Genomic DNA, 14,201 nt, shown 5'->3' with positions numbered 1-14,201 from the left:
TTATGGAAGAACTCTAAAGGCTATCCTAAGAAAAAAAACTTGTCATTTCTAAATATGCTTAAAAAGACCTGGTACTTTTGCCCTGTTTATTAGTTGTTTTAACATCACACTAGTTGTCCAAATGACTTGTTGCCTTTTATTGTCTAAAGTAGCATTTCTTCTTTCTCTCCTGTACCCCTCAGCCAGCTTATATTGCCCAATGTGTGCAATGGTGTTGACAGAAAAACCTTCAATGCATCTTGAGAGCTTAGGAAGGGATTACAGCACAAAAGAACATCTAGGAGTTCAGTCAGTACATTTATTTGGATTATCCCTCAGATTCCATGGAAATAAACAAGATGCTCCAGAAGTCAAAAGAACAGTGGCAATTTGAACTGATTGAGATTCTGGCTCTTTATTTGTGATGAGGGAATAAATTGATGATATGTGGTATTACAGGTGCCTACAAATAGAAAATAATTTTTAAAGATGCTGATACGAAAATTATCAAGAGATTGAGCTATACATGGATCAAAACTCCTTTCCTTTCCACTGGTGGTTTGAAAAATTCTCTATGCTAATGACTGTTGATATGACAATTGTGTTGGAAGAGGAAACAGGAATTTTTATTGTCCCAATTACATTTTTAGAAACAAAAATGTGCAGTTAGGTTTTTGTCACAATACAAGAAATGTCCAATCATGCTTAAGCAGACCAGCTTGGATGCATGCTTTTTATTAGGCAACAACATGAGCAAAGCTATACTACTTTTCAACAGAATTCCAAGTACTCCAGTGGAATGGAAGTGCACACATTTTTTGTTTCATAATGCTTCTTAGCACAGTTTTTCATGATGGATTTATGCACTGATAGGTGGAAAAATCAAGCAGAGTTCTTGATTCATGTTAACATTTACAGCACTTAATGGAGGGGTAAAATAAATAATTAAATATCGCAATGAATTAGTCGACATGGCAAGAAGATTTTGGGATGTAGTTGGTTTCTTAACCATGTCTTTCTGCTCACCTCCTTCAGGCTTGACTGGTCCATCAGACATCACTTTCCTGAGGGCTAGTTGGCTTTGGTCTTTGTTGTCATTGGCTGGTGGAGGCAGATTGTCAGACTGAGTTCTTTGAATAGGGAGGACTCCTGCTATGCTGTGTCTGTGCTGCTTCCTGGCATGATTAGACTGACCGCTTTTATGTGCTGCTGTGGCAGTGTGGGTGAAATGGAAACCCAGAGTATGTATCCTCAGATGGAACCAGCTTAAATGTTATTCATGCAAACAGAAGTGGTTTTTTTTTTCTGTACTTAAGTAAGTAGTGTTTTCAAACACCAAAGAGACACCACATGCACAGCATTAAAGAGTATCAAAACTGGCTGTTTCTGTATTAATGGCAGTGAAGACAAGGGAAATAATTTTCCCCCAGTTTTGCATTATACCATGGTGAGTTTATGGCATATCAACAAATCCTAAAGACAAACACAATGACTTCACAGTCAGAGAGATTTAATTTGCCATCAAGTAAACCCTCAGCTAGCAATCAGATTATACTGGTCTGAAGTATACTCTGGAGAGTAATCCTTTTGAGTGGAATAGTTTTAATTTATTTTAACCTATTTGAAGTTGTCAGATGAACTCTACCTTGACCCTTAATCAATCCATGGTAAAAATCTACTTAAAAAATTGAACTCTGACACCTGACTTAGCTCTCAACTCCCTTTGAGTTTGCTAACTTGACAACATTGTTGAAATCTGATGTTGTTAGTGGCTCTGTGTTTTTAATGGTTTTGCAATTATTGTGTTTAATGTTTTTATTGTATTTCTGTTCTGCTCATCACTAACACAATCTTATCTGAGATATAAAGAAAGTTGCCTTATATTTCCTTTCCAAGAAAAAAAATAAAATAGATATTTACAGTCATGTTTCAAAAATAGAAATCTCAGCCATGTAGTTAAAAAAAAGTTTCTTTAACTTCAAATCTTCTTTTGTGTATATAGTACTGTCCTTCATGATAACTACTTATAGATACATCCTGCGGTCTCAGTCTTGTATGCAATTTGAAGAGCTGGCAGTTGCATCTCTGCAGGTTTTGATTATTTCATTGGTAGGTATTTAGTGACACCAAAACACAGTGGACTTCTCTGTGTCATGCACAACCATGGAACATCATGGACCATGAGTGAAGGGACTGATGGAGAAACAGCCAGTTTCACTGCAGTCTTTATAAAATAAATAAATAACTAAATAAATAAAAGACTTCTAAATACAAGAGTATATTGTAATTATATGTATTCACACACAGGCACACAAAGAAAGACATTGAACAGAGTGAGCACAGTGTGCCAAGAACAGAAAAAAAAAAAAAAAAGAAAAATAGCCGAAAAGGGAAGGACAGCAGGGAAAAAGGCAACAGATGAACATTAAGCTGCCATGCTGAGGAATTTATTTGCGTCTTTTACTTGGTTGAAGGCGAAGCTGCTGCACAGCTGCTTCAGCAGCGGCGATGGCTGCCCCAGCGTCTTCAAGGTGGGTTTGAGTGACGCTGGTTTTGCTTTGGCTGCGAGAGGGACCGTGAGAGCGGAGATGGCCTTCAGAAGAAGACTTGGAGCTCCCTGGGCTGCTGTGGGATTTCTCAATGGTGGGCACCTGCATGTCTACCAGGAAAATGAAGAAGTACAACTCTTGCATTTATTAAAAACAAACATTTTCATTCCCTTTCTCATGACTGGTCTCTCTAGCTGAATTCCAGAACAAGGAACAAAGATTAAGCTGTGCCTTTCCATTTAAAGCATCAGGATATATCACGATTAGGAAACTCCTATAAAGCATTATTTTCTACTTCCCCACTGTTACCTGGCCCAGAGAATAATTTATTTAGTATTAGTTTTTTTGTCACCTGTGAACTAGACCTCCTGTGCTGGTTCAAACTGGTGGAATGATGGCATGGTGCTTTCCACTTTCTGTTCTCTAGTATGTCGAGGCTAAGCAGCATCACCTACACCAGTACCAAACACTTAGCAAATGCAAGTCATTTTATCCTGAATAATGCCATCAGGACAATCACAGCCTAACTGACAATATCTTTTATACTTACCTCTAATTCGGACAGACATCTTATATAGACACCAGTCCCTGGTAAAATGTTAAACAGAGAAATAGAGAGGAGATGGAGCACAGTCTTGTTCCTCTGGGGCTCTCATCTGGATTGTAGATGGACACAATTTGTTTTTTGCTTTGAAAGTACACATAATGTGTTTTAAGAGAGCACCTGTCCACTGACTACTTAGTATAAAAAAAAGAATTAGAGATAAATTTCTTGAACCAGGAGACACTGAGATCAATTCTGCTTTTGTAAACACTAGTATATTTCTACTGTATCAGCTCCACTGATTTCCAATACAACTGAGATGTGCTACAATCCATTATCATTGACTGGAAATGCATATGCATTATTGCAGCATAATTGTTGTTCTATAAAATATAAACGTGGCATTTTCAGAAGAAAAAAAATCCATAGAATATTTAAGGAACATGAAAAATAGAAAGCTAAATATATATTGAGTTTGCCCAAGGCTATCAAGAAAATCAAAGGGGCACAGAATCTATAGCAGATGTGCAAAGCACATCTAGAGGAGTAGTAGAGTCTGTATGCTGCTGTTTTAAGGACATAATTGCTCAGTAAGCTGGCTGGCAAGATTGAGACAACTGAAACCTTGTCTCCAACTAATTAATCACAGAGATAAATGCATTTTTAATAAAAATTTATACAAACTTCATACCAGTATCTTTATTTTTCTATTAGAACTTACACATGGCAAAGGTTTACACATCATCTGGGAAAACATTTCGTATCAGGTGCACCAAGTCATTCCTACCCTTGGAGGGGTCCGGGAAGATTCCATGACTTCTGCTCTTGATGACAGATGGTTTTGGAGATTGCTGGCTACTCTTTTCAGAATGAGATTTCCCATGATCTATGTTTTCACTCTGTTCTTTAAGAGGATACCACCGAGGTGTGTTGTCAAGCTGAGAGATGCTGGATAACTCAATCAATACCTACAAATAAATCAAAGTATAATATATGGCCTGTATCTTACCTATTTATGATTGCATACAGCAGAAGAGACTAGAGCTGTGTTGTCAGAAGTTCCAATCAGGTGTAACAGTGAAGGGTATAAGGCTCTCTGCTGATAGATTCAGGACTCTCTGGGCATGCTGTGACCCCAAACCCAGATGCAGTAGCATATTCATATGTCTGAACCAAAAAGTCTCCTCACCAGATCCTCAGTCAGGACTGTGAGCTGAGTCTTTTGATTGTGGCATAGCTCCACACAAAGACAACTGGGCAGTTTAGAGGGCAGCTTGTCAGCACTAGCTTGACAGCTACAGTAAAAAGACATTAAAAAGACATTAAAAAGACATCCAGCTATTCTGCCTCTGTACAGACATTTTCTAATAGGAGAAGCAAGCATAATTTCCTCCCTTTTAGCAGTGCTTTTAAGGGGGGAAATAGTTGCATATTTGCCTTTATTGAGGTCTTCAATAATATGAGGCTCGTGCTTCTTGAGTCTTTAAAAAATCTACATATGCAGAAGTAGCAAGAAAAAGAAAAAACAGGATTACTCTTGCACTTGATTAAAATAATAGAATTCAACTGATCATTTAGGCACCTAAACATTACTGAGAGAAAAAACAGGAGGTGCAATGGTAATGTGGAAATGAAACAAATAAACTGGCTAAATAACCTGCAAACATTGTAGATGAAAACTGCTCTAAGCCACCTTCATTGTTAGCAGGACTTTGGTGAAATTTCTTTAAAAAATAGGTGTAAAAAAAAAAAAAAGAGCATTGGCACCAAAAAGAGCCATGCTTTCTTAATAAGCTTGCAGTTGAGAGGGCCCAAGGGATGTAAAGTACTGAAATTCATCACAGAATCTTGAAGGAAGGAAGGTCAAAAATAGATTTGCAACTGGCTCTAAATGGTTGAAACTAAAGTCAGGTAGGGAAGTTTTAAAACTTCTAGACAAATAAAGTGTGCAATTACCTCAGGGAACAATGTTTGTGTCACTTTACTATAAGACCCTGAATTAAAGAAAGCCTCTTCAAGTATAGGGATGGGGAAGTCTCCTAAAAACTGATGGTTTCTAGGTTAAAAGCCTTTTTTCCTTTCAGTTTTATAGGCTGTCTATGATCTGCCTTGGTCTTTCTGGTTAGACCTATAATCAGTCTTAACAGATGAACTCTTTAGCATGCTCCCTTTTTTGGTTTTTAGTCAAGCTTTGAAAATGTCTTGGGAGAGAGCATGGCTGAGGATTGTTGCCAAAGGGGGAGGCTGGGGGCTCTGCTTTGTAGGAGAGGTTTCACTTTCCATGGATATGGACCTTGATGTGCCACATCTGATGTTATGGTGCAGGATTCCTCTGGACAGCCTGATGCTGAGATACACTGGGTAGTCTTTTCTGTTGCTTTTTCCCCTAAATAACTGCTTTCACAATTTAAAAATAATTAAAAAAAAAAAAAAGTAGTTCTAGAGGTTGAAGAAAGTTTGAAGGGGAAAGGTTTAAATCTTCATGTAGAAGCAGTTGCTAGAGCATCCCTTTTCTAAATGTAATAAAAAACCAAGGTTGTAAATATTCAGTAAAGCCCTGAATTTGGAAAAACATGCTGAACTCAACAAGAATATGGACACAGGATGCAGGAAATAAGTAATCATGTAGCAGCTTCCTATACATTTATTTTAGTAATTGTTCAAATAGTGACACTGATTGCTCAGTTTGGTAGTTACACAAAGGGGAACTGAAGCTGAACTGTGTGGGTTTTTTGCAGAATTCAAATGTAGAATGAGCCCAGATATTCCCAGTTATTCTGCATGAGAGATTGATTTTCCTGGGTTTCTGTTTCGAATTATAATATTTATTTGTAAATACATCTTTAATTATTTTTATTTCATATTTATTGCTGGTAATTCTGTATTTTATGTGCATATGCTTGTTTATTTGTTTTTTAAAGACAAATCCTTTTCCCCATGAGCACTCATTTATTATTAGTTATAAGATTATGTTTTGCCTTCATTCATACTTTACTAATGATATTACTTTTTCAGAATGTTAAAAAATGAGACTGATCAGCAAGACTAAAGTGCTCATACTTGAAGATACTTGTGCATGTGTTAAAATGTGGTTTGATGGCAGAATTTAATCCTTTAATCATTTACAAAGACTAATACCTCCTCAACCTTCCTATGTTATGGTAAAATCAAGTCAGGCAGCTTTCAGTCATAAAAAGAATTTCCCCTGGAGTCACTGTGAATGTTTTTGCTATCTCACACTCAAAAAAAGTATTAATTTTCAGCAAATTAACAGTTTGTTGGGTCCTAAATTAGCTTGCCCCCAGTTAATCAAGATGAAAGGGATTTATCTTTCACATCTAAATTAAAGAAATCATGACCATTTGTTAAGAAGACAACAGTAAAACTGGGATGGGATGTAAAAAACAGTTTTACTTAACATGTGTACCATACCTTGAAAGAGAAGAGTCTCCACATAACACCCTGCAGTTATTAGTAGTAGAGAGGAAGAAATAAGATACTCACTTCACCGAGGAAGTCATTTGAGGAAAATCTATCATAATCCCACACAGTCACTTCCAGTGTTTTCTTTTTCAGCTGCAATTCAAGGAAAAGGATAATTAAATTCATTAACTTCAGATCAAAGTCTTTCTGGTGGTTTCTATAGACTATTTCTTCCATGTATCTTTTTCATAGGATAAGGTATTTTCATGGTAATTTTCACCATTTCACCCACCTTGTTCTGAGAAAAATAATTTGACACTATTATTTGTTATCAAACCAGATGGGCTGGGGCTTGGCCTTATTTTAGGAATTCCCACAAGTTGTTCTGGGCAGAATTTATGTCCACTACAAGAGTCAAACTTATTTTTAAGGCCCCATTTTTTATTCCTGCAGCTTTTCTCATCACCAGATCTGTCTGAATGCAGACATCTGCCTGAAGTGCATTTGAGTGTGAATTTCAAATGAATGATATCAAACACCCTCTTTACATAACCTCATCTGTGAAGACCAGGCTTTAATGCCTGCAGAATTCAGTGTAGTCAGTGAGACTCTGCAAGTGATCCAGGCATGCAGACAGGTTGTTTTGCTGGGTATTAGTGGCACCTGTCAAAACCCATTATCTGCAGATCTTGTTAGGCATGATAGCTGCCCACTCTTCTGTTGGGCACGGTAAGAAACAAATAATCTTTATATGACAAGAGAGCACAAGACAGAGAAACTGTTGACCAAAGCAGTTGACCTTATTGTAAGGACTGACCTGAGCGTTTTTCCAGGGGTCTCTGAGGACATGTAGGGGCAGGATTGATTACTGATTTTGTGTGCTAGGGCAAAAGGCTATAAGGTGGCTGCAAAGGCAGTAATAAATTCATGTGGCTTGAAAGAAAATCCTGCAGGTTGTAGGGTGTCTGCAAAGTCAGGCTGAGAAGTTATAAATGAAGAATGCAAGCGTTACTGAGGAAAAGAGGACTCTTCACATACTTGAATTAAAGAATTCAGAAGATGAATTCTTATGTGATAGTTGAGGTCATCATCCTAACAGGAGCAACCTGTCACTCACTGCTCTGTTAATTGGCTGCTGGTCACAGAGGGACAGCAAAGGATCAAGTCATTGCTCAAAATGATAAGCTATACCAGTCATTGTACATATTGCATATACTTGCAATGAAAGCACTCTTGGCTATTTACAGCACCACAGAATATTCTGAGTTGGCAGTGACTCACAAGGATCATTGAGTGCAACTCTTAAGTGGATGGTCTGTACACCCAGGATCAAACCCACAACCTTGGTGTTGTGACGATCTCATCAATTTCCCTCCATTGCCCCTTCTCTTCATCCAGACTAAAACAGTTCCTAGCAACCTGCAATTGCCTTTAAGTGATAATTTAATCTCATCATTATGTATTCAGAATATCATCTGCTCCCAGCCAACTTTGAAAAATGCACAACTATGCAAAGCCAATGTCTATGAAAAGAAAATTTAAATCAGCACATCCTGGAAAACCCACACAAAGGGGAATTAAACTATTTCTAGCATCAACAATGTAGTCTTTAAGCACACAACAGCACGACTTGAAACCTAAGATTTCAAAAAAAAAAATTGAGGGCAATTCTTTAATATTTCTGTTTTATTCTTACATAATTAAGCAATATTTTTAAGCATTCATTTAAAAAAATATCCTGCAAGAATGAACAAAAAGATTATTTTTGAAAATTTCTTATCTAATATTTCTAAAGCTGATTTCCTTGACTGAATAAAATAACTTTTCTTTGCTGTTCCAAGACAGCATTGAAACTGCAACATGAAAAATAACCTGAAAAAGTGAGCTGAGCACCCATTGGCCCTGTGATGCTTTTGGCTTCCTGGAAGATACAATTTTCTGCCAGGTGCTATATTAAGTATATGTATTTTTACCATGGAAATAAGGGATGGCACAAATACTTTTCAGAAATGTATTGTCACAGTTGTTGCTATTTTGAGAGGAGATTTCTTCTTGATGACTGTGCAAGGACAGAGACAAAAATGTATAAACCCAGGAAATGGGGGAAAAACTCCTAAGGTTTGAAGAATTTTTGGCAGAAAGGGGAAAAAAGAAAAGATTTTCAAATAAATGCAGCCGTACTTTGCTAGCTTCTTTGCAATAACGTGATGATAAAATTGTGATGAAAACTTACAGTACTCTATACTTTGCAAAATCTGTTTTAAGCCTTTTAGTTTAATAATGCTTTTATAAAATATTATGACAATGAAAAACCATGGAAAGACCTTTATTAGGGAGAGTGCATGAAATGAGTTTCAAAGCAGAGCAAATTTGCCTCTCTGAAGATACATCTGTGTGCCACCATGGTGGCAAAGAGCACTAAATGGCTGCTGATTTTAAAAGCAGCCATTTCACCATCCCAGTTCTGCCTTCCTGCATAAGGGTTCTGCCTTACATCAATCAGGTTTAGGTTGTGAATCCTGAAGTTCTGATGCTCATGAGGAATATGACAGATAGCAATACTGAACCCTCTATCTGTCTGACCATGGCTTTCTGCAAGTGGGCAATGTACCAACAGGAAAATGAGTGCCACAAAAAAGAAGGAACACAGTTTTCACATATTGGGAATGTCATCTGAGTCCCAAACATACTCTGAAAAAAAGTGCTACCAAGCAATTTCAGTCTTAGCATTGTGGAAAAAAATAGTAGCAATGAGTAAAATAAATAAAAGTCCACCTAGAAGCACATTACTGCATGTGAACTCCAGTTAGCTTTAGGCTGTCTAGGAACAGCCATATTTTAAAGAAAATGAAGGAATTTGCAGAAACAGCCAATGTGAAAATATTGTCTCTCATGGAAGGCATAACCAACCCCACAGGTACAGACGGGCTTGTTTCTCATTGTAAATGTCTGGATGTTATGGATAGTGTCTGCCTGTGTAGCTAAATATGCACTAATAAAATATTCAACACATATTCCTTGAAAATTTCATACTAGGATTTGCATTAGGAAAGAAGTAATTTGAATGCATCTTGTTTTTTCCTCTATGTTAAAAGCATATTACTATATTTACTTCAGAAATAATACAAAATATTGTAATTTCAGTCAGGATGTTTGATGAGTAGAAATTAATGTATTAGGTAATCCATTACAGTTATTTTTGCTTACATTCATATTTAACATTTTATTGTTCTCTGTATTGATGTACTTTGGTACATGGGAGCACAAAAAGACTTTTTATAGGTAACGTAGGAACTTACTTTCTTTTGCCCTAGATATTAAGTAAGACTTAAATACCAACACCTTACTGATTCATACAAAAGATTTCCTTACTTTTGGAAATAAGACATAAGCTTCCACATCACTCAAAGATTTTGAAAATATTACTTTTTCTAAATATATTACCTTCAAATTACAGGCATAAGTTACAGCAAAACTATTTGCTTTGTGGAATTATTTCATATAAGTAAAGTTTTTATTTGCTTTCTGTCAATTAAGAAGTTGAGGCAAAGAAAGCCACTCCTTACAGTATGGTCATACCAATGGTGTCACCTGCAACAGAACTTACATCTTTTATCATCTTCTCCTAAATTATTCTAATGCTTTCTTTCTTGCTCTGAGTAGATATTGGACTTGAGTTAGCAATTACTGCACAACATTTGTCATATTTGTACTCAGCCTTCCTCTCAAATTTTAACTATTTCTACTTTATTCCTTAACAAAACCCTTAAATTACTAAATATTCATAGTTTAATTTATTTTTTCTGCAACTGTCAAAGCAAAATTTGCTATAAATGTGATAAAACTAATCATTCTGACCTTGAAAAAGTCTGCTTCATTTCAAAGAGTGATCTATTTCCAATAATTATTTTCACTTTAATTTCAACTATTTTATGAAAGAGAAAAGGAAAATAAAAAAATTGTACAACCAGCTAAAGTCTAGACAGTGACGTTATACGAACTATATTAGGAAATATTTAATAATACTTATTTGCTGTCTGCAAGCAATGTATGCTTTGATGGAGAGAAAAAAGCATGGGGGAAAGGAAATATTTCTTTGAAGAAATGCTGTTTATAAAAATTCATGAATTCATGTTTGAATGCGACTGCTAACTCCGTGTAACAGTGTGTGATGCAGTTTTACTTGTTTGGTGAACAGAACTCTCATTCTCAGTCTAATGCAATTATTGTCTTGTATTTCTATTTCTATCTGTAACTATTTTGAAATGTAGACTTGTGAGTGTTATGAGTACAAATGATGGTCTCTTACATGGTGAGAGTTCTTCAGACTGTGGAGGACACTCATCAGCAGCATTGAATTATTTGTGATTTAGAAATGTGCTTCACTGTAGATTCTCTTAGCCAGGTCATGGAATTTTGTAGTAGAAAAGTCACACACACTGGTGCCTTAGCAGTAGATACAAGCCATGGAAAGGTGTGGAGGGAAACAGTGCTCTCTGCACACAGTTCTGTGTGACAAGATGCTTAAATATAAAAGAAATGTGGTGCTCAAATGAAGTTTACACAGTTAAAACTGTAAACACTGCATAAAAGTCTCAGGGGAAGACAAAAGAAGGGGATTCGCAAATAGAAAGCAAAAATGTAAAGTATTCAACATGCAAGCTAAGGGCAAATTTGATCAAATAATGGTCCAAAAACTGACATCAAAGATACAAGATTTTTTCTTGTCATAAAAATCAGTGTCTGGGAAATCCTAGATTAATATCATTATCTGTTTGCAAAGCACCCAACAGCCACTGAATTTACAACATCCCAGCACTCTTAATAACAGCTCTGTGAAATGTCACAGCAGAACCCCCAAGCAAATTAAGAAAACACAAGAATCTTTCTTAGATGAAAAGCTGAGTTTGGAAATATGAAGAAAACTTAGGATTTATATTGCAATTAGGCAAACATCAGTGTGGTTTTTTTCTGATGCTTTAATTGTCAAATAGCTACCATTTATAAAAGCCTGCATGAAGCAGTAAGAAAATCCCCTAAAACCACTAACTACAATAGGACACCTCTGAAGGAAATCTGAGCTACTGCTATTAAATCTACACATTTAGATAACATGAGCAACAAGGCAATTCCCTCTGTGGGAAGGGATTTGTTCCATGCAAAAATGAGTATTTTAATCTATGTTCCTCTCAACGGACAAGAAGTAAGAAAAATGAAATTCTAAATTGGGAAGATTGTATTGAGGTCTTGGGGTTGTGATGCAGAAGAATATTAAAAGCATTGGGAACTCTATTCACTAAAGGGCTTTTTTACAAGTACTGAAAGATTAAATGGCAGTGTAAAGTGAAGTTGAAAGTATCAAGAACAAAGCAGAAAGAAAGGCAAAAAGATTCAGCACTGCATTAAAATCCAGTACTCTATAAAACACACTCATAATTCTAAAAAAAATAACTGATCATTATTTTGCCAATTATATCTTTTTTCAAATTGGTAAAAAGTCCTTTATGAGAAGAGATGGAGGAGTAGAGGAATCAATTGCTTCACACTGCTTCAGAAGCACAGCTGGAGCTAGGAAGCCACTAAGAAACAGAGAAGACTCTGCAGACATCCTTCCCAGATGTGAGTTAAATCTTTCTATGACAAGGAAATCAAATATCTTCTAATTTTTTTCATGTGATTCATGTGATTCATGAAATTGGTGATAAATCGAAAAATGTATATCTATGTTTTATACATATTTAAAAATAAAAGGTAGGAACTGTGCTTTGAGTCAGCTTGCATGGCTGTTGGAACAGAGTGACTATGATTTCTGCATATACTTCAGAAACTTATGTCTTAATTTATTACCTTATTAATTTATTCCATTATCATTTTTTTAAATTGTCACATCTGTACTTATGATTATGAGTGTAAACCCCACAAATTATCATTTTAATGCAGAAGGGCAAGAAAAGAGTATTTCCATAGGACGCTCTATAAGAGGCAAGGAAAGAATTCCAAATTTCTTCTAAATCCGGTAAGATTTTACAGGAGTTCAGAGTATTGCCAGTAGCACTGCTCCCTTCACAGTGAGCATTGCAGACCATGCAGATAATAAAGCAGCAAATAGCACTGAAGAGCAGCACCAGTCACGCACCTGCTCCACTGAGATGTTTTTATAAATGACTGTCTGATTCCACTCAGGATTCAGGCTTTTCTGTATGTACTTGGTTCTCCGCTTGTACTCAGCACTGGATTTGAACAAAGGAAGAAAACATTACATTAGTGATCTTTTGTTTCTTTCAGCTCTAATACAAAAGAAACCCAAAACACCCACAAACCAAAAATCAGAAAAAGAAAAGAGCTGTATCTTTCATTTCTGCAGCAATTCAGGGTTACGAGAGGACAATGAGAGCCTTTGGGGTGTTTTCTTTGGTATGCTTTTATGAGATAGTCCTTTAAAACATCTCCTGACTCTTCAGCAGGCTTGCTCTGCCTTAAACCATTTCAAGATAAAGCATCAGTCAGCACATGCACATAGACTTTGTCCTCTCATTGTAGGTATTGGGCTCTGATTCTAAATTGAGGTGATAATGCATTGATTTCTTTTCCACGACCATCCCATTAGCATTTTAAAGTAGCACAAATTCATTATATTTATAGGTTTCAATCTCTAATTACAGGAATCCCATCTCACAAACACATTTAATGAATGCCATAAAGTAACTAATATCCTGTTAATGATTGAAGCACTAATTTCTTATTGATCCTGTTTTCTGTTTATACCTCTAGCTGTACTGGAAAGAAACATAAAAGTGCATCAGGATCACTTTTTTTTTCTTATGTCAATAGCCAAGAACAAAGGTTTGGCTGCATAATCTGTTTTAAAAATAATTCACTAATGCTTTATACTGTACTTTACATTTCCTGAGTGTGGACAAAGCAATACACTAATCTTAAACAGAATACGGATTCATCTAGCTCTGTGAGCTTTGATGTTAGATTTGCTTTCATTTCAATCTTAATTTAACATAAATTTTAATGGAAAAGTAAAAAACCTGGGTTGGAGAACATGAGAATCTTTTAATACTTTGAAAAACCCACAAAATCTACGTTAAAGAAACTCTTTTTGTCAATCTTAAAGTATATACCTTCTACATCTATTACTAAACAAAGTGTTCCTAGGACTATTTTCCAGCACTAAGACAAAATGGCACAACACAACTTGCATATGTCATGTTAGACTCTTTTATGGTTCCCCTACAATAATTTATGGTAGTGTACTATTCTCACTTCTGATTTAACTGTTTTGGTTCACACTGTGGCATGGTCCCACACCTAATGTACAAATTTCTTTCATATGAGATTAACTGAGAAGGATCACCCAGGAACACATTTAATCAGCCAGTCACTAATGACGTACCATAGCTGGTACCAGCTGATTATGGTTATGTGAAAGATACATGTGCTTTACTGGCACACATATGTTAATATGGGGACTTCAGCACTCTCTAAACTCAATTCTGCTGTGCAATGATCGCATCTAATTAATCTGGTTTGCAGAGTGGCTTTATTCTCCAAAATGAGGTGGCTCTATCCAAGCTGCCTACTAGCCTGATATCTCAAAATGAAAGGGATATGCAGCAATATTTAGTCTCATTTTTTTTCTCTAGTTATTCTATGTATTTCCACATATTTTCTTGGATATCTTTCTATCCACTGTCTTT

At 36.1% G+C, this 14,201-nt stretch overlaps 1 protein-coding gene across 1 annotated transcript in view; it reads right to left on the bottom strand.

The window, feature by feature from the left end:
- Window positions 1-14,201, bottom strand: part of PCLO (piccolo presynaptic cytomatrix protein) — a 323,756-nt gene that overhangs the window by 58,650 nt on the left and 250,905 nt on the right. Inside the window, 5 exon segments of the mRNA XM_054514979.1 lie at window positions 1,006-1,188; window positions 2,444-2,638; window positions 3,860-4,040; window positions 6,577-6,648; window positions 12,632-12,725. Coding sequence (XP_054370954.1) covers window positions 1,006-1,188; window positions 2,444-2,638; window positions 3,860-4,040; window positions 6,577-6,648; window positions 12,632-12,725 — 725 coding nt within the window.

The sequence above is a fragment of the Molothrus ater genome, chromosome 5 (assembly GCF_012460135.2).
Source record: "Molothrus ater isolate BHLD 08-10-18 breed brown headed cowbird chromosome 5, BPBGC_Mater_1.1, whole genome shotgun sequence".
In the NCBI taxonomy this organism is placed as follows: Eukaryota; Metazoa; Chordata; class Aves; order Passeriformes; family Icteridae; genus Molothrus; species Molothrus ater.
The sequence above is the reverse complement of the archived record's forward strand: the minus strand, read 5'-3'. Positions and strand labels throughout refer to the sequence as shown.